We start from the raw sequence: 20,793 nt of genomic DNA on the forward strand, positions 1-20,793 counted from the left end.
GTAAAGCGAGTGAGAGTTAATTTCTTGTATTTTCACTTATCCAGTCCATCCATATAAATACTTTTTATTATTTTTATTATTAAAGATTTGTACTGGTACTATCCTCCCAAAACTATCTTCCCATTTTTTGGGAGGAAGCTTTAAATACACAGAGAAGAAAAATGGTGCACAATTCTACTTCTGGAATAAGCCTTGAAGATTATGTTCAGTACCTTATTCTGTCATGGACTTCCTAGACACACTACTACATTTTTCTCATAGCTCAGTTCTCTACCTGTGAGGTTTAGTGTTTACTGTTCTAGTTCATGGCTTGTGCAGAATAAATACTACATGTGAGGAGCTATATATGCACTTAACATTCCTGAACACCCAGAGCTTTTTAAAACCATATATTTTTGGCAGGAGGTGACATTAATTTTCCATTTATCTAGGTGTAAGGTCATACGTCTGTGAACAAAGAATGCAAAATAACAGAACGAAGAACCTTATTGGGACCCACAGATCTTTGAAAATAGTTACTGCTTACCAAATAAGCAGCTGAATCTGAGCTCTCACTATAATGTGGCCAAAAAGAAAAGTATCATAAAATGGTAATTTCTAATGTGTATGTGTATTTGTGTGTGTATACACCTAAAATTATACTTCTAAATGTAAATGTGTGTTTACACATTATGTATGTACACACATATTCATATGCATATGATGGAGTACAGTGCAAGAGCCAATAAATTAAACTAGGTTTCAAGGCAGGTGTTTAAAAAAATAGGGGAATTAGTAAGACTGATTAAAGGCTTTAAAAAAAACCCTGATCTCTACTGAAACAGCTTTTACTGTTCCTGCTTGCACTGATGCTAGTGGATATCATAATTATTTTATAATCTCTGAAATATGTTCAGGGTAGACTTCTGATTTAAAATTAATCTTGCATGTGGATGAATAGCACCTACTGGGAGGCTCTTGAGAGTTATTTAAATATTATTCAAGTTATTCTGTGTGGTCTACACCAAATTTTCTTGCCTTGTTACTTAGACCTTGATCAAAACTGCAGCATAAAAGTAGCAAATAGGAATGTGAAAAGATTAAATCCTTTAGTTGATACAGATATGCCATAAAAAGCCTTGGTGTTGATGCAATGGTGAGGAGGCTTTGTTGTCACTTTTGTTGGTGATTGGAGAGGTGTGTGTTTAAAGGATTGAAGTACGCATATTTCTTGGAGAGTCAGAGGTACTCATCTACTGTGGTGACAATGATAAGAGTGAAAAATTGAAACCATATTAACAAATGCAAAATGCAACTGGTGATACAAGGTAATCTTCATTGCACTGCACTTTTCAAAGAACAGGAATAAAGTCGAACAATGTATAATATTAATTAAAAACCCCCCATCCTTAGGTTGCTTGTGCCATTGTGTTCTACATTCTCTTATGTACCATTCTGTAATTTACTTCCTTCCGAGGCTGTATAGTAGGCATGTTGCTTAGTCAGCGTAGTTGCTAGGTTTCAGATCTTTTTACATGTGGTGCCACAACTAGAACTGGTTGTTCTTAACTGGATTAGGGCATGGATTTAATGGTAGTTTGCAATATATAGTTGCTTGTGATTTGGTCTGATCTTACCTCAAGTTGGGGAGCTTTCTGTGTTTGTACATCTTGCCTACACTCAGTCAAATCATGAAGTGCTCTGCAAATATATGGCCAACACATCTTTTTTCAAAAGATCGTCTGTATGCATGCAAAATCAGAAAAAAAAATCTTGGAAGAAGAAACTCTATATGTAGTTTCATTTACATTAAAGCTGCACAGTATAAATTTTAAAGGTAACTATATCATACGTTCATTTGTGTACTTACTTGAAATTGTATAGTAGTAATCAGCTAGATTGATAGCATAATGTTGGCCATGCTTTGCTATGTTGAATAGTGGAGTTCGCAAGGACAGTATTTCAATTATGTGACAAATTTATATAGCCAGAGTGCCTAGACTGGGTTTTAAACTGATCATAATTTCCCTGGAATTAGGATGACTGTATTTAGAGTAATTAATGGAACTACTGCTGAATTCCTATTTGAGAAACTTCAGTATTGCTAAATGACTTTTTAATGTTGTGCCAACAGCTCAGTTACTTTAAGCAACATGTAAATATTTGAAAGGAATTTAATTTCTATTTAATTTTTATGACTTTATGTTTTCTTCAGTATATTTTTCCTCTCCTGACTTTCTTATTTTTGTTGATTGGAGGGGAAATTTTGAGGAATTTTACTTGAAAAGCCATTGGCGGTCTTGCATCCCCCACCCCCTAGTGAAAAATGCCGTAATCTTAACTTCTTCAGATACTACAGTTCCACTAGATTTCTGAAGCATTGTAATTTACATGTTGTTAAAATCCAGATTACTTGTTCGTAGCACAGAATACGAATGTGTTTACTTTTTTTTGTTTCCAGGTACAGCATTTTTACTTATATATATATATTTAAAGGCAGTCTTAGAATAATGAATATGAATGTATTAAGTTTCAGAATCTGTCATTTCAGGCTGGATTCACGCTGTGCTCACATCTCAGGATTGTATGGCTTTTGGAGGAAACTTTTTGCACAACCTCAATATTGGCATGCAGCTCAGGTTAGTCTCAGCTCTTCCTATGCCTTTTCCTCAGTAAGTAGAATATTATTTTAATAGATATTTTTCTTCATGCTCTTAACCAGGATCAAATCGGTACAGGCTCTCAAACAAATAGTGGCATTGTCAGTTAGAATGTGTCAAGCACATAGTCTTATGTCACTTCTGCAAAGTTTGTTTCAAAAGCAAAAGGAAGGGTATGCAAGAATTTAAATGAATAAAAGGAAAAAAAAAAAGAAAAACTCTACTTTGGAGATTAGTATAAGTGAGTAAAATGAAACTGAGCAAGCCCAGGTGTGTGACACTGAGTTGAAATGAGCGTCCTCAAGTCAGCGTTGCTCTAAGGGCAGCTGTATTTAGTTTTTGTCCAAGATGTGGAGCTGTCTTCTAAACATATTGTTTTTATTTATTACAGTGGAATCCTGATAAAATTCCATCTGTTAAAAGATCACACATTGGGTTTGTATCCTAGTTTTATGAAGTCCAACTTTATTCTTAGAAGTGCCGCAGTCAAACTTGATAAGGTCAGAGCCTGGATGAGACCAGAGTTCAATCTTGTCTGTGGTCTTGTTGGGATTTAACTATGTGGTACTTGGCTTCTTTTATTTATCATGGCCATGGTTATTTTATTTTATTTTGGACGTTGTGTCAATTTGAATGATTACATAGTTGAGTAATGAATTTGATAACTCAAACATTCATGTTTTGTAATATTTTTATTTATTCAGGTGTTACGAAATGGAGAAGAGGCTAAAAACCCCGGATCTTTTCAAATTTCCTTTCTTTGAAGCCATCTGTTGGTTTGTGGCCAAAAACTTACTGGAAACATTGAAGGGTAATCCTTGTTTTATTTTAAGATATACATGTATCTGCTTTTATTTTTATTTTTTTTCCTTTTCATTGATAATGGAGAAAATTATACTGCTGTTGTGTGAACAGAGAAAATTATACTGCTGTTGTGTGAACAGAGAAAACTTTTTTTTGGTGAAAAATCACATTATTTTTTAAACTAGATTTTAGCGAATGTTGCACTGTGACAGCTCTAGATCCAACAGTTCTTTCTGAAAACTACTTTCGTGATTAAAGATTTATAGGGTAACTTGCGCTGTGCAGAAATCTTAGTGCACTTGGTGATGCATGTAATTAACACTTCATAGCATGCTGCCGGAACCTTTGAACTGTTTTATTAGTGTTTTTATCCAATGCTGATGATGTATTTGGTCAATGAAAGCATTCTAGATTATCAAGACACGAGTGTCTGAGATCCTGGCACAGTGCAATTGTACTACCAGCCAACTAGGATTAATTTGCCATAATCTGCAAAGGCCTTGTTAAGGAAGATGGGAAACTTCTTTGAATGTTATCAGTTTTTCACTTGGGCTTATTTCATATCATCTAACGTCTTTCAGTACCCTTTGGTAGCCTTTTCCTCCTTCTTTCAGCAAATGACTCTCTAAATGATTCTGCTAACTTACATCTGTGGGTTTCTTCTTGGTGGCTTCAGAGCTGAATGAAGAGGTTTTCTTGCACTTCTTCAATTTTCTTTGACCTTTTCAGTCAAACTACCTGTTGTCTTCTGCTCTTTGTTGTGAAGGGAAAGGGGTCTGTGAGGGCTTTTGTAGGAAAGATGCATCAGTTCTTATAAGCTGTGTTAAGTCATTCAATGAGTGCTTATCAATAGACATATCAATGGCCTCTTGTTCTTGGGAATTGCCAGTCCTTTCCAAACTTCCTCACCTAGTCCTGTAATTCCTATATCTGTACCCATGCATAATTGAGCTTGAGGGAGTGCCTGTCTGACTTCTTTCAAATATCTTGCCCTCTGCCTGCCCTATTTAATCTTAATAATAAATGTCATATTCCAAATGATGTATTTCAAAGGAGAGAAGTCAAGCTTTGGAGAAGGCTGCTGAATTCAGCTGCTTCTTTGGAAGAGATCAGAATCTCACGTAACCTTTCTCTAATATGAAAACAGTCACAGTTATTGAAAATGATCTATTCTCCTTTCAGCAGATGAAGGCATTGAACAACCGTTTTTTCCTAAATGGGAGTTTAAAGTTTCTGGATGAATCTAAAGCAACTAGAAGTCCTACCAAATAGGAAAAAACTTGCAGAAAATTTTTCCTTCCAAAAAACAGAGTATTTTCTTCTTGAAAGCTTGCTTTAGTTGGCCTCCTTCCTGCGTATTTAAAATTTACAAGCTCATCAGAAGACATAGGAGCTGTATTCCTGCTGGGAAAGCAGTGGAATATATGTTTTATATCATCTAGCTTACTATAAGTTTTGTCCTGTGTCTGTTCCCCCCTCTTCCTCCTCCTCTTTATATCTTACGACTCCTTGAGTACATAGACTAGGAGCCCCTTGTGACTGGTGTCTTAGGGGAGGGGTATGAAGCTTACTCTCATGTTATTTTTAATCTAAGGCTTAGCAGGTACTTAGTTGCAGAACAATGCTATGATCTATAAACTCATCAAAAAAAAAAATTGAGGTTTCCGTGGCTAGAGTGAAGATTATATTGGGCTTTGGCATCAAGACTTACGTGAATTAGGTGTTTACTAGTCAGAACCTGTTGTTTTATAAATAAGGGATGTTCAGTTGTGAAAGGTAACGGTGATGACCAACTTGTAAAATGCTGACTGCATGGTTGTTAGCAGTACTTTATGTGAAATTCAGGTCAGCAACCAAAATCAGCGCAATGTATTTTTCTGGTTCTTTTTATATAATGATAATAGGGTCATAAACATTTTGATTTTGTCTTTTCATTGGCAAAAAGTGTTTTATAAGTGTGGCATTCACCTAAACTATTTGTTTTCATAGTTCTTGGGGTTTCAGAATAGCTGATTTATTCATCTATCTGATGCTCGTTAAGTTGGATTACTCTTACGTCATGCAGTCTTTTCTGTTGCAGCTAAAACATCCAGCCTGTGGTGCTGCATTTTATTCTCAAAATTTTAGCAACTGAGTCAGCTAGTGGGCAGGAAGACTTCTGCTGCAACTCAAAGGCCTGCCACGCTGTCTCATAGCCTTTAAAAAGTAGGAGGCATCTTTGAGGGAAGAACAGCTGTTTAGAAACAGAACTTCCCTTTTTCTGCCAGCAGACTAATACATCATCCATAGTGTAGTGTTTGTTGGTATATTCTTTTAAGGGAATTACATGAGCCAAATAGTTCTAGTGTTGGTCCATTTGCTACTGACAAGTGGAAATATTTGTCAGGAACATGGGGAGAAGTTGCAGCCTACTTCTGTCTCTTTATAGAGGATTTGTCTTTTCCCTTCTTTTTTTCCCCCATGAAGGAAAAGAGAAAATTGGATAGAAATTGCAATCACTTGGGAGCACCAGCTCTCTTAAGAAGAGCAGCTTCTGTAGCAGAGTGATTTCCAGCTCCCACCCCCTTTGATTTTGGGAGCAAAGATGATGTAAACTGTGTGAGGGAGAACTGTGATAATTGGAAGGGTGACAGAAAATGTTTGGGGAGTGAAAGTGTGCTAGTGCGAACCATTTGCTGTATGTATAGGAATAAGCAGTAGGAATTCCAATTTAGAGATACATCCCACATCCTTCTGGTCTCCTTTGACTAAAATATTTCTGAATGAAATAAAAGGGATTTCTTTCTTCAAATATATTTTCTCTTGTTCTGTATTTTAGATCTATTTTGTTCTAATTGACCTTTAGTTTGTTGTAAACTATCCCTAATTCACACAAGAATAAGTCAAAAAAAGAAGATATTTACTCACTTTAGGGTTGGTTGGTTTTCTTTTTATTGGTTTTGGTTAGGTTTTTTTTTTTTGTTACAGTACGCACATAGATACAGGATGTCATATTTAATTTGCTTGCATAACTTTTCCTTTTTTTGTGCTGTTGCATAATGGCAACTTTATGGACTGAAGGTAGGTATCACTCTATTGTTTTCACTGTTAGTGTGTTTCTAAATTGGTATCTGTATCCTTTTTAGAACTGAGGGAAGATGGTTTCCAGCCTCCAAGCTATTTAGTGCAAGGAGTGAAGGCTTTACTTACTGCTTTAAAATTATGGATGAAAAAAGAAGTAAGTATAAGTGATTTTGTTTGCTATTTTGGTGAACTCTGTTTTGATTTAGAAGTAAGTGAAGGTCTGTGCCCTTTTAAAGTTTAAGATTATTTTTATCTGTTAATGAGAACCGGAAGATTCTATGGAGAGTACATCCTGCTGATCTGGGGAAGAATCATCATGACAATTTTACATTCCATGATGCTAATAAAGTCTTTTTAGACCAATTAATCAGCTCCTGTATTGTAGCTGATAGAATCTTGTTTCACCTCAAGATGGGGTAGGAATGCTAGAGGGTAAGCTGATAAGGTGGGGCTTTTTTTCTAACATACCTGTTTGTATAGTTGATTCATCCTAATCTGAGCCAATGGAGGGATGGAATGCCCTGATATTTAGCATTTTCCATTAACGTCAGAGGACATTTCAGGTACACCTGTATTGCTGAAGAGTTTTTTAGATTCAGATGAGGATGTTATCTTCAGTTGAATCCTGTCCCTGCTGAACACTGGCTGACTCTTGTAAAATCTTTAACGTGTTTTCTACCCTGGCTTTGCTGGTGCTCTGCTCTCCAGGAAAGCTTATTTGTTTTGGCACAGCACTGGATCTGGCCTAACTCCATGTGTTTTTTCATGTGCCTGAGCTAATAAGCCCTCTTGGAACCTGTGCTTCTGCAAAGTGCTGTTCACTGACAGGCAGTTTGGTTCTGACTGAATTTATTAATTCCAGTTTGTGGCTGGCCATGCTGACTTGAATTGGCTCTTGGAGATCTGTTTGGTCTTTCTGCCCACAAGTTCTCCTCCTAAGAGAACTTACTGTACAGCAGCTATGATACTTGCACAATGCTGCATCCAACATAATGAGCTTCGTGGAACTGAACATGAGGTGCAAATGCAGAGGTGGAATCTGCTGGGGTCCAGCCTGTGTAGCGTTATGGATTCCAGGTGAACCTTTGCTGGCCCTCTGTAACACCTCTGAGTTGATTCTCCAGTGTTTCTTTGTCTATGCCATTCTGTATCACAGTTAGCTAGTAAGCAGTGTGCGGTATTTACAGGTGGTTGTGCCTAAGCTGTTAAACTATGTTTGAATCCATGCTATCTCTGCATCCATGGCATGGATAATAAGCAAGCCGAGTAATCAGACTGCTGTTAACTGAGATCAAACATAGCCTGTATAAATCCTTATTTTAGTTTGAAATTGGATTGGTAATCCTCTTTTCTAGGTTGCTGTAGTATAGTATTGTAGCATATGTATACTGTCTAGTAGCTCATGAAGTAGTTTAATTAATACTTCATTTAGAATGTGATGTGTTTGCTACTTTTCCATGGGAAAAAAAAAAGTAATTGCGCATGCTGCTTTCTGAATGGTTATTAATGAGACCTGTGAGTATTCCCGAACCCCTGGCTGAACAGATGCTTCAGTGTGAGGAAACTGCACAGCATCAGTGATCTAGTCTCAGTGTTGTCTGCTGTCCACCAGCTATCATGTTTTGTACCTTGCATTTGTCTTTTCTAGCCACTGCTTCATAAGTGAGCTGACCTTTCTTTGCAGCAGGCCATGTGCATGATAGGATTGTACCTGTATGCAGCTGAAGACGGGAGGAGCTTAGTACATTGCTGTATGATCTACTCATGCTGGCGATGAATTCTGAAAAAGAAATTACAAATTAATAATCCCCGAATGAGAAGCCTACTCTTGAGGTTTCACATTCATATCATGGAGTATGTCTTTTCAAGATGTATGTGAATGATCTTAGTGAATTGTTTTGAACTGTTTGCTGGAGAATTTCAAACTCATTCTTCAGCAGGGCAGCAGTATCTTCATTTCTGCAATACTTAAAAACTGCCAAAAATTGCAAGATGCTGAGAATAGAGATGGAGTGTTACTAAAATTATTTTAGTTTTCATGTTTTGATTTTAATTCAGTTTGTGCGAGGCTTTTATCAGTATATGTATCCTCTGAGTACTTTGGTGCATATCATCAGCCTGCATGTCAGTTGATATACACAGTAACAATGATGACCTATCCAGTCGTCTGAGCTCTTGGGTTTTAGATCTGGCTTCCTTCCAGCTTGCATGAGCAACAGGTCTCAGATTCAGTTTTTCAGATGTTTGATTCATATACCAGTAAGATTATTTTGGGCAACTGCTCTGTGCTTTTCTTGAAAGATATTAATAGCTAATGTAAAAGAAAAAAAATCAGGTGTTTTTGGTAAGGAAGGAGGGATGCGGTTTGGTGTTGGGTTTTTTTTGTATGTGTGTGTGTATTTTTTAAGTATTGATACACTTCATTGTGATGCTAGTCTCCAAAGATGGGTGGATTCATTTGCCTACCAGCACTTTTTTCAATCTGTGTCTCTTGATTTAAGACAAGTTTCTTTTTTCCTCTGTCTGTTTCCAACATGTACAAAACCATTTCTTGACGTCCTTGAATGAATCGCAACTTTTTTTCATTGTTTTCTTTACTTGCAATTTACATTTGATATACTTAGGCCATTTTGTTGCTACTGTTCTCGCTAGTACAAGAAGATTCCTCAGTCCCAAAGACTACTTGTTCCTTTTCCAAGAACCAGTATGCAGAGACAACTTAAAAACAAGTTATTTCATAATGATGATAATTTTTCACACATGGCGTCTGTAGGTATTCATATTTCCTGCTTATCCTTTCCTTCTGTCAGACTGTTAGGTTATATATCCATTTGAATTTGTTTGCATATTTAAGTTGCTTGGATGGTTATTTTTTCTTTTTTTCCTGATTTTTTTTTTTAAAAATAATTACTCTGCCACAGCTTAATTGAGAAAGCTTTGGTATAAATGGATAACTTTTATAGTGACAAATAAGTCAGCTTGCCAGTGGAACTTACTTTGCTCAAAGGCTTACTATAAATCATACTAGCAAAATAACGTGCTCCTGATATTAAGTATGTTTACATTAGGAAGGCTTTTCAGTATTTTTAAACCAGAGAAACTTTGAAGTTGGTATTTTGGAGAGTTCCATCAGTCACTTCCTCTTGAAGTCTTCATGGACAGGAAGGCTTTTGGGGGAGTGAAGTCGTCAATTAGGAAGGACTGAATGGTCCTAAAATGACCAGTAACTTGCTGGAAAAACCGTACAGTTTAGGGACAGAGATGCCGTGTTCCCAAGTGTGAATGTGCAGAGGTGATGCATGCAAAGAATGAACAATGGTAAATAGTAGCAGCTGATTTAATCTTTCCTGTAGAATCAATGGCACTGAAATGAACGATTATACCATGGTTATACATCCGTGTTGGTTTTTGGGGGAGGGAGAGAGCATTCATTTTAATGACTGAGAGGAAGCCAGGTTCAATGAAATGCACATACAGTATCATATTGCTTCTAGCAATAATTTTGCTGCTGAATCTCATTTTTGAAATGCGGGTAGCTGAAAGCGTCTGTGGGATGTTTTTCCATTTAAATAGTTGGTTAAGGGGACAGCAGAATTCATGTCAGTCATTCTGGTCTATGTGTGAGTGCTGTTTTGTCTGTTTAATTCTACCTAAAGGTATTTTGAGGCACACTTAAACTGTACTTACAAAATATTAAACATATCTTTTACTAGATCTAACTGTAGAGTGTTTGGACTTACTCAGATTGGTAATAGATATATAGGAAGTCTGTCTCTGATACTGTTTAAGAGAATTAAAAGGAACATAAACTGTTACAGCTTCCTAATTTTTTTTATAGGGAATGATTTTTTTTTTAATCGCTTTCTTCAACCTACTAGATCCTAAATCAGCTGAGAAGTCAAATGTGAGGCAGATGTCTAAAACTCTGCATGTTGCTTACTGATTATTATTCTTGATTTGCTTTTTAGATTAAATTTTTGCCATAGTGAAATTCCCTTAGTCTTTAGCTGTTTTGAAGGTCATGACTAATGAGTTTCTGAAGTGTGGCTCTATACTGACCATGCTCAAGGGAAAAAAAGAAGCTGATTACTGTGCTGAGGGGAAAGAAAAAAAATGTGGTTGTCAGTATGGCTTTGTATTACCCTTTGGATTCTTAGAGACATTGAGGGATATCTGCTGCCTTTTAAAGCTTGGCCTGGAAACTTCAGTGTGTGTGTATATCTGTCCTGGCACTTTGCAGTCATTATTACAGAAATTAACCTGGTTTTTTGCTTTTAATTTTTTTCCCTGTAGATTTGTTTATTTTGTATTACTTCCACTTTTATCTGAAGAAATTAATTAAATGTCTTTTCTTCCCCCTTTGCATACAGCTTGTAACAGAACATGCCTTTGAAATTCCAGACAACATTAGGCCTGGACATCTCATAAAAGAGCTCTCAAAAGTGATTCGTTCTGTAGAGGTAAGAACAGAGGCAACCCTACAGAAAAAAAAAAATTTTGAATCCATGAATTCCATAGTAGTTATGCTTCTGATTGACTGTATTCACCTTTTAATTTATTTAACGTTCATTTAATAATAGAAGATCAAGAGAAAAACTGTTGGGAATACTAAGCTATGGGTATCAGATAAAGAAAATGTATAGTGAGGGTGTTTTCTGTAGTTTTTTTAAAAAAATTTTTAACGGTGAAATTATTTGTAGGTCAGTATTCATACTTATAACTACTTAAAATAATTACTGTGAATATGTTGTTAAAGAGTTTAATTTGAAATTCTGTGCGTATTCCATTCTTCTACCCTCTTGTTTGTTAGATTCTGGTCCATTTGTCATCTCTTTTGCTCTTTTTCTTATGTTTTGTGAGTATTTGTTATATAGTCAGTGGTTTTTTTCTTTCTTTTCCCCCCTCCTATACCAGTGTTTTCCTCCTTTATTCCTTAATGAATACTGATTCTTGAAAAATTCTCACATTTCCATGTGGAGAGAACAGTTCTGAGAACTGAAGAGAAATGTGATCTGTTGGGTACAATACAGGTCTACCCTATGCTGCCTTCATGACTAAAACCTTATGTTTTGATGGTAACTTTTGGTGTTAAGCACTACTATTACGGGAGGGTATAAAAGTCCCAAATGGGAAAGAGGTGCAGTAGTACTAAGCTTTGTACGTCAAATCCATAGGAAATATGTAGTACTTCTCTAAATGGTCTAACAATTTTATTTATCTAATTTACATTTGATTAGATGAGTAAGAAGCAGTACTTAAATATGTGGATTTATTCCTCTGAGACTATTCTGAAATATGTGTTTTTAATTAAAGGAGGAAAACAGCAAACTAGTTAAAACTCAGGGAATTCTTGGTGTGTGTCCAACTTCACGGTCCTCGCATGAAACAACTTCCCCTCACCACTCCAGACGAAGGGTGAGGAAACTGCGAGACCATGCTACCAAAACTCCTTCTAATCTGGACATCCTGGAACTGCACACTAGGGAGGTACTGAAAAGGCTGGAGATGTCACCATGGGAGGAGGCAAGTACTAAGTTATGCGCAAGGAAACAAAGCCGGAGTAGGTTTTTAATCTCTGTCGAAAGGGGAAAAACTTTTAACATGCATAAGAATACAGGCTACTACTCTTTGTCGTATGAGGCGTGAATAGACTTCTCTTTTGGTTTCTTTGAGTTTTCCTGATAGGAGTTTCTCTCTTCCTTGATAATTTTTTTGTGGAAGTTCCTTCAACCTTTTGGTTCAGAAGGTGCCCTGAATCTGTGATGTACTTTAAGTATGGTTTTTGACTTAGGGCTGCTGTGGCTATCAAGTGCTACTTTGAATCAGTTCTGTGAAGAAAAGGTAGCTTGCAAAGGCTTGATTTGGTGAGGCTCTGAGCCAGCCTGCTTCTCCATGTGTTTTTAGATAGCTTTTTCTTATAGTTCAGTTACTGTAATTTGGTTAGCCTTGGTTTTAGGTTATGTTCCTATTTCCTGTATGACTATACCTCCCTACCAGTAAGCCTAAGGCCACCTTTGGTCTCCCTTGTGGGTCTGTGGACTTTGTGGTCATGTTATAAAGGTATCGTGGAGTGAATGAGTGAAATGTAGTCTCTTGAAAAATTCTTTTGTTCAGGTTTGATGACCTTATTTCAAAAAACAGCAACAGAAAAGGGAGGAGTGAGAGAATGGAAATAAGTAGCTTTATGAAAGGAAATAAGTAGCTTTCAGAGAACAAGAAATGCTGACAAATTTAGCTGGAACAAGATGAGCTGTCACAGTGGAGAAATAGTGGTGAAAGAGAAATAGGGTCCTTGTATTGGTATTTGTAAGGCATGAACAAGAGACATTCATTTAGCCTCCCAAAGACAGGAAGCTGAACTTAAAATTTACCTCAAATAGTTAACCTGTGCAGTTCATTGCTACACAGAAATGTTTAGAGGTATTAGTCGTTGTCATTTAATGTCATAGAAGTTCATTTATCAGTATTGGCTTGTAAAAAAAAAAAAAAATTTACACGTTCATGGTTTGGCACACAAGTATATCACCAATTGCTTCAGAGCATATGTCAAGTGTAAATTGTTTTAAGCTAAGAAAGTTCTGCTTGTGGCAGGTTACTTTCCATTATTGATGTTTTACTGTCCTATAAATCAGTTCTGGGATACTAATTCTAGGGACCAGATAACTCAATCTAGGAGTTGCCTTATCAGTTCCAAGCCCGGTTTTTGGCTTGCCTGTCTCTGTTGGTATTTGTTTTAAATACAATGATAATTCTCCAAAGGAAACATAAAAGGAGTGTTATAGTGAAGTTGTTTCAGATGCTTCAGGAGAGTGTAAGTGATTAAAGGAAGGAGAAGATGCAATCTTCTGGTTTTTACATCCAAACATGTTTTGTCTGAGCTTTCTTCAGTTGGTTATCAGGTAGGAAACCATACTGGTGCTGAGTTTAAGCTTTTGTGGTATGCAGAAAAAACAATTGGATTTATAGAAATAGATAATAAGCAACATTGCTTTTATTTCTTCAGGATATCGCAAGCTCGAAACTGAATGGGAGATTTAACAAGCCGTTTCAGCCATCTTCTACAGTACCTGAATGGCGAACAAAAGACAATGATCTTCGCCTTCTGCTGTCAAATGGAAGAATAATTAGGTATAAAGGGTTGATTGTGGATCGCTGTTTCCTGGCTGTTATGGTCTAGACCATGCTAATAACATTCTGTTCTGTTCGTGGAGCTCTTAAGTTCCCTTTCACCAGCAAGAGTTATGTTAGGAATAGAGAAGGAATGTGTTGTCTGTTGTGTCTGCTGCCCCCTAGTGGAGCAACAGTTATGGAGTGAAGGGGAGGAGGTTTTTTGCGGGTTCCTTTGTTACAGCATTTCATTCAGTTGCTCAGTTGGGTTTGTACTGAAGGGAATGCTTCAAAGAAGAAATGGTTGTTTTGTATCCGTCTATTAGAGTGATTCTCATTAAAAATATTCTGGTGTAAAACTTTATGTGTTTATGGAAATGGCAATTGTAGAGGGAGTAAAACAGGGAATATGTACAATTTGGAATGAAGAGATGAGCATAAGGGAACGTTCCTGTTGTATCTTGAGAACATGTTATAAATAATGAAAAGAAAATAATTGCTTCAGGTTTGTAAGAATATATGATTTTTTTTTTTTTCTTGTGAGACAGAGATGAGAGACGCCCATTTACAGATCGAAGTCTTTACACAGCAGATAGTGAAGATGAAGATGACAGGACAAGGTCAAAAAAGACGACTGTTAAGGTAGAAGACCAGCCCTCAGGATCTGAAGGAGAAGGGAATGCAGATGCCCAGAAACCACTGAACAGTAAGCTTGTTTCTAAGTCCTATCAGTTGAACATTTTGATGATTTTGAAGAGGGTCTGACTATTGTGAAGTCTGACTGAAATTTACTGAAGTATAAAGAGGATAAACTAATAGATCAGAGAAGTAATATTAGAAGTTACTACAAAACATTTGTCAAATATTATCTGTTTACTGAAGAAGCTAACAGGATAGAGCTGAAAAGTAAAACTAACCTTCTTATATTAGTGACATCTTGAGAACTATATACAGCATTTTTCAGAGTGGAGGTTTAACTGGTGTTCTTAGATGAGTATGTGTTCTTTTTGGTCTGTTCCATAATGTAAGAATGCTGATTTTTTTGACCAAAATTACTTCAATGTGAAAAGTTCATCACATCAATCACTGTAGAGAATAAAAGATCATACCATGCAGCTAATTTTAAACCTATCTTGTTTCACTTTTCTGTTCCATTTGGTGATTACATACTTGATCATACAGTTCTGTGTGTTTTGCTAATGAGTAGGGTTATTCCATACAAGTGATAAAACATAATTTAGCATTAATGAAATCTTATACTTTCAACCTTTACAGTAATCTGCAAGGCTGTGGAAAAATTTAGGTTGCCTGTAAAGCACTTTAACCCAACTTCCCAATATTTTAAAACATCCTTCACTAGGAGTTAATCTTTTTTTGTCTTTTTGTAGCCTCAAGACTTCTTGCCAAGTGTTCATCAGTGCTGATCACACAGTGTATTAGTAAAGTATCAAAACTGAATGCCTGTTGTCAGTGACTATTTTTAATAGCACTATCTTTGTGCAGTGACAAATTAGTCCTTGACGTAGCTGTTCAGCTCTCCGTTTAATTATAAAAGTCGCATCCTTTCACAGTAGAGCTTACAAGGGCTCAGAGGGTATGTATTAGGAAACTGAGGTCAACATTTAAAAAAAGATACAAGACTCCTTTTGAGACTTACAGTTCCCTTAGTTTCCTGCACAGCAATCCCTAACAACGTTTCAGTCCATTGTCAACCTGGATAAAATACTTAATTATTGTCATTAACAAAACGATTTTTAATCCCTGTTGACTCTGTCCAAAGGTCACAGAGGACAGTATTAAAAAAATTGCACAGGAAAGAAGTCCCTCTTGGGTACTCATGAACCAACAAGGCAAATGGCTTGTTGAGTGCAGGCTAGGCATAGGTGTTTCAAAACTAAATTAAGTAAATTCAACTAAGTTTTACACTTGAATCAAAGGTTGGATCGTATAGATAAATGGTAGATTTTCTTCAAAACTGTTGCTTTTATTTGTCACAGAATGAACATGGCAGTGTGTACTTAAATGTAAGAAGTGTACTTAGAACTAGAAGTGAACGTTGAGATTGTTCTTCCAGAAATTGAGTACTTGGGACTATCGCTAATATTTTTAATTGAATAGTGAGAGTCTTCAAACTTCACTATTAATGATCACCTCATTTGATTATTTTACCCTAACTGGGGGGGGGGTGGGGGGGGTGGAGGGGGAGAGAGAGAGAAGATACTCTTCTGCAGAGCATTCCGTAAAAGGAACTACCTGTCTTTATAACAGCTGCCACCTTCCATTGTTCTTGCTGGCATTTAGGCCAAGAGGCAATGTCCACAGAGAGATGCCTTTATATAGATCAAGTTCTATATAGATCAAGTTCTATATAGCTTTGTGTGCGATGCCAAGATCCTGGTTCTAAATGGTGACCCAGTGTTCAGTGTTATCAGGGAGACAAAGATAAAGTGCTCTGCTTAATAGAGCAAGATGCTGTGTGTATCTGAAGGGAAGGTGATTTAAGATATTTTTTTGGAATTCATGGTAGCTTAGCCTGATCTTACCAATAACTGCTTTCATTCACCCAATTTCTGGAGTATTCTTCCCAGTCTCTGGGAGCATGCAGAGCCATAACTATCTGAGGGTAGACTGGTTTATTCTAAAGTAACAATAGTAACTACCAAGGTAATTCACAAAAAGAACAAATTAAAAAAAGGCAAAACCAAACTTGTATATTTAGACTGAAGGTTTTTTTAAAGCTCAGTTATAAATCACGTTCATGGATGAAGAGATGAGGGGTCCTAATAATATGTGATGTGTGGTTGTGAAGATCAGTGAATATATCTGAAACCTGTATGTGAAAGAAAAGGGTGAGAAAACGATGGTAGTCTTTTGCAGGGGAATGTAGAAAGTGGGGCAGGGGAAGAAAACATCGGGATATTTTAATTTTTTTTTTTTTTAAGAGGAGTATAAAGGAATGCAACTTCCCTGGATATTTGAACGACATAAGGCAGAAGGAAAACTGAGGAGGTATTCTCTGACTGCTTTGCACAGAGTTTGCAAAATAAAGTAGTGGTAAAAATGGACAATGGTTTGGCTGCATATGGGAATATTGGCATAGCCAAATGGGATCAGACCTGGGGCTCGTACAGTGTGTTATGCCGTGTATGCTAGTACCCAGCCCCAAATGAACCAGGAAGGCCTCAGTAATGTTAGGTGGCTTTAGCTGTTCAGTCTAGGTCATATTACTAGATAGCAGGCATATAACAAATAATTTGTCCCTCTTAGTAGGGTATCATCAGTTAATCTCTATGAGAAGAGGGCTTCTGAAGTATGAGACTCTGCATTTAGCATTGCTTTTATAAATCTTAGTATTATCTCTATGTAGCTAGTTATGTACGTGTCCAGTTTCTTTTCTGTCTTACCGAATCATTTGCCTCACATTTCTTCTTAATAGCTTTGTCATTTTAATAATTAGGATTTTCCAGTTCCTTAAGACAGAAAGAAAAGTTCCTGAGGAAACTTCGTGATGTTTATTTTTAAATTGTGGTTCATTACTTACACGTTAATTTTTTGTCTGAGATCTGAAGCTCCACATGGGAACATTTTTAGATATCCTTAATTGTCCTTGCCCCTTCTGTTAAATTGTCTCCAAGTTTGGAGCAGGGTTTTTTTTTTTTTTCCTTTGAAAAAGGCAGTAATCCAAAGGAAGATTCATTTGAGCTATATAACAGTATTATTGTTTGTATCAATCATACTGTTTCTTATCCTAGAATCTTGTTTGCCTTTTTTGAAACAAACCAAAGGCTTGAGTTATCGTCAGAAATCCCTTGGGGGTTTTTGAGCTATAGTAATTTAGAATATTCATTTTTATCGTCATATGTTGAACATTATTTAGCTTAACTTCATATACAAGGTTGTTGCTCATTTACTGTGTTTGGATATTCCTCACAGTTCTTTCTAATACTATCTTAAGTTTAATCACTCATCTCTAGATTTTGGTCCCAGCTGTTAATTTTATTAGCTTTCTGTTAACCTGTCTCGTTCTTAGCTTTCTTCTGACTCTAAAATGTTTTCCACTTAGGCGGTATTTAGAAATTAGTAATATCCCTTGAAATGTAATATCTCTTGCCTATTTGTGAGCTTTGCCACAATCTACAATAGGAACAAAATCCTACTGGAATTGCAGTGTATATAGGGTTACAGGTACATCTTTTATGCTTTCATAACTAATGAGTTATGAGAATTGTGTTCTGTGTATGTAGTTTCATATAAAACTACACTGAAAGCAAACCAACACAGATTAGAAATCAGCTCTGGAATGAAGATAAGTAAAGCAAAAATGTTGGTTTGCTTTCAGCATAATTTTCTGTGAAACTATAAATACGTGAAAACTTGAAAAAGTTATGTTGCTTTTTACCTTCTTGACACACATTCATACATTTTTTTATTCTATTTCGCTTTTCTCCAAAAAACTTGTGCTAGTTAAACTGCATATTGCAGTTTTTCACAAGTTTGTACTTAATCAAGATTTCTGCAAGCAGCCTTGATGCCGGGGTATATGTACAGCCCCCTGATCTTGAGCCTTGGATTCCAAACACTCACAAATGTATTTCCTACTCATGGTGGTTTGGGATATACGCTGTCTTTTAAGAGTACATGCTTCTGAGAGCTGCTCAGCTACTTCGTGTTTGAGTTCTTTCAGCACTTAAAGTAAACCGTTTGGACTAGGTGGCTGATTGATTGATTGCTTTGTCATATGCTGGTGTTTTTGATGTCTTATTTTGACACCTCATTCTGTGATTAGTACTTTGTCTTACTACTACCAAAAACCATGTCTAAGGTTGGTATTTCCGCTCCTCCTCTTCCCTTTCAGGTCTTTCTGTGATGAAAACCAGTGCGAGTGTATCATGTATCATCACAGTAATACTTTAATCTTCTTTAACAGGTCTGCATTTTAACCCTGATTGGCAGCTCTGTAGTAGCATAAAACAGGCAGAATATGCCATTAAATTGTGACATAAAAGTAAAATTACAAGTAATGCAACGATTTATTTTACCTTTAAATCACTTAACATCCTCTGACTTCCGTGTTTAGCATTTCTGTATAACTGCTTTTGTTTTTAAACAAGGAAATTCCAGGTTTGAAGAGTCTAAGACAAAGTAATATTGAAGATTACTTCTAATTGACTTTTTCTGAGCGCCACTTCTCTGACTCCAGCCTATATAGAAAAGCAGAAATTGCCTGAGCTACCACCTGTGGAGTATGTGCTCTATGGGAGAGAAAAAAATATATGCTCCTGCTGCACCTGTGTCATGGGCTGGGGCTGGGCTGGCCACTAACTCAGACCAGGACAACGTGGTTTCTCTTCCTCTGGCTTCACCCAGTCAGTTGCTCGAGGAGTCTTACTGGTCAACAGTAGCCAACTCACTAGAGTTTTAAGCAAACTTGGCTTGTGAAACGGATCGGTGTGTGGATGTTCTTTTGTTTACAGACTGTTAAAAACTAAATATGTGTTTCTTGTTCTTTACTTCCAAAACAATTGTTAAATATTGTAAGTAACAAATGTTGGGTCTTATATACTTTTTTTTCTCTTTGCAGTGTTCTTTGAAAGTGTGAAATCAGAACTCAGGAATGGATCCTCAGAGTACTCTGATATTTCTGATTCAGAAGAGTCTGAGCCTGATTGCACTACACAGGTATAGCTAGAAAAAGTCACAAAAGTTAACAAAGCAGTTAAATATAATTTTGCTCACTCAGTTAAAATTTAATTTGTCAGAATTTGTGTTAATAGAGCAATAACAAAGTATTTCATTCTTGTTCAAGTTAATAGCTCAAACTTATGGTGCTGCCTCATTCTTCATTTATTCTAGTGTTGAGAAAAATGGCAAGATATGCTCTTTTGAGCCAAATTTTATGATCTTCTTTGTCATTAAAGTGGGGCTGTCAGTGGGTGAGCCCTGCTCTAGAACATGCAAAGTCTGAGAAAAGTTAGATCCTAGTTGCTTTCTTAATTTCTTCCATAACAAGTCTAAATTACATCATTAGAATGATGAGTATCTACTACACAGTTTCATTTTTAGACCATGGTTAAATGGAAACAATCTTGTAGGCCTTCAGTTTTTTAAATAAGCCAAAGTGGCTAAAGCCTATTGAAGTGTTTTAGACTATTTGAAATAAATGAGAATACTTCATTTGAGGGTCTAGGTTGTAGTGATTTCTTTACAACTACATAAATTATAAATGCTCACATGTGTACCTGTGTATGTATTTACACACATGTATTTTAAGAAAACTTTTAATATTTAGAAATGTGCATGCGTATATACAAATATTTGAATGATGTTTTTCCATTGCAAAGTTGTGCTCTGACTTACTAGTTTTAGTTTGAATTGGATAGCAGTAAAATGCTAGTAGGGTGGAGTGATTATCTCAAATTTTTGTTTTCTGCTTCTGGAAAGCTAGTGCTTTGGTCTTTCTGTCAATTGTCAGCCTATTATAAGACTTTACAAGAAGTCTTCAAATTCCTACTTTTTCTATGGTGGCCAAAATCTGTTTTTAATATTGTTGTCTTTCATTACCTCGTCATGATGTTTGAATAAGTGATAGGAACCTTCACTATGTGGCTTCTTCTGGTTTCCCAAACTGCACTGTCAGCAACTGGGGCTCAGCAAGTTTCCTTTTTAAGACACAGAATCAATAGTTACTCAGAAGTGATATATTTCTTCTTCACAGGAGAATGTAGCCAGTTTTGGATTACGTTGTCACTGAGTGAAATGTTTTATATTAATATAATTTAATCTCTTAGTTCCTTCCATATTCTTCTGCTTCTTAATTTCTAATAGTATCTAATGGAATAATTTTTCTGCATGTTTAAATTTGTCTTTTGTAATGATACATCCAAACTAAACTGTCTGATAGCTCTTGTAAATCCTTTTTATGTTTTTATATTGCATCAAAGAGGATATTAACAAAACAAGATAATAACTTTGTTACTAACATTGAGTCATAGTTGTAATTTAATTGACCATTTGTGTCACTTTCCAAGTGTCAAAGATTAACAAGCTGCTCTTGTGAATGAACCTATTATATAAAAAAACATTCCTTGGTGATATGATGCACTTCATTTCAGTTCCGTTTTTGATGATAGGGATAGTGCTGTCAGTCTTGAAGGATTATGATTCCTTCATGTTCTGATCT

The 20,793-nt window shown here is 36.2% G+C and overlaps 1 protein-coding gene across 3 annotated transcripts in view; it reads left to right on the forward strand.

Annotated features, from left to right (window-relative positions):
* The window catches only part of KDM7A (lysine demethylase 7A), a 66,819-nt gene that overhangs the window by 39,044 nt on the left and 6,982 nt on the right, over positions 1–20,793 (forward strand). The window contains exons 8-16 of one of the 3 annotated variants that reach the window (XM_086467996.1): positions 2,531–2,618; positions 3,344–3,450; positions 6,569–6,660; positions 10,877–10,966; positions 11,820–12,040; position 13,058; positions 13,510–13,634; positions 14,162–14,319; positions 19,195–19,292. In XM_086467996.1, the coding sequence (XP_086324122.1) occupies positions 2,531–2,618; positions 3,344–3,450; positions 6,569–6,660; positions 10,877–10,966; positions 11,820–12,040; position 13,058; positions 13,510–13,634; positions 14,162–14,319; positions 19,195–19,292 (980 nt within the window). The remainder of the gene's footprint in view (positions 1–2,530; positions 2,619–3,343; positions 3,451–6,568; positions 6,661–10,876; positions 10,967–11,819; positions 12,041–13,057; positions 13,059–13,509; positions 13,635–14,161; positions 14,320–19,194; positions 19,293–20,793) is intronic. The other 2 variants (XM_086467989.1, XM_086467981.1) reach the window with 2 other exon arrangements.

The sequence above is a fragment of the Leptosomus discolor genome, chromosome 1 (assembly GCF_034619465.1).
Source record: "Leptosomus discolor isolate bLepDis1 chromosome 1, bLepDis1.hap2, whole genome shotgun sequence".
Taxonomy (NCBI): domain Eukaryota; kingdom Metazoa; phylum Chordata; class Aves; order Leptosomiformes; family Leptosomidae; genus Leptosomus; species Leptosomus discolor.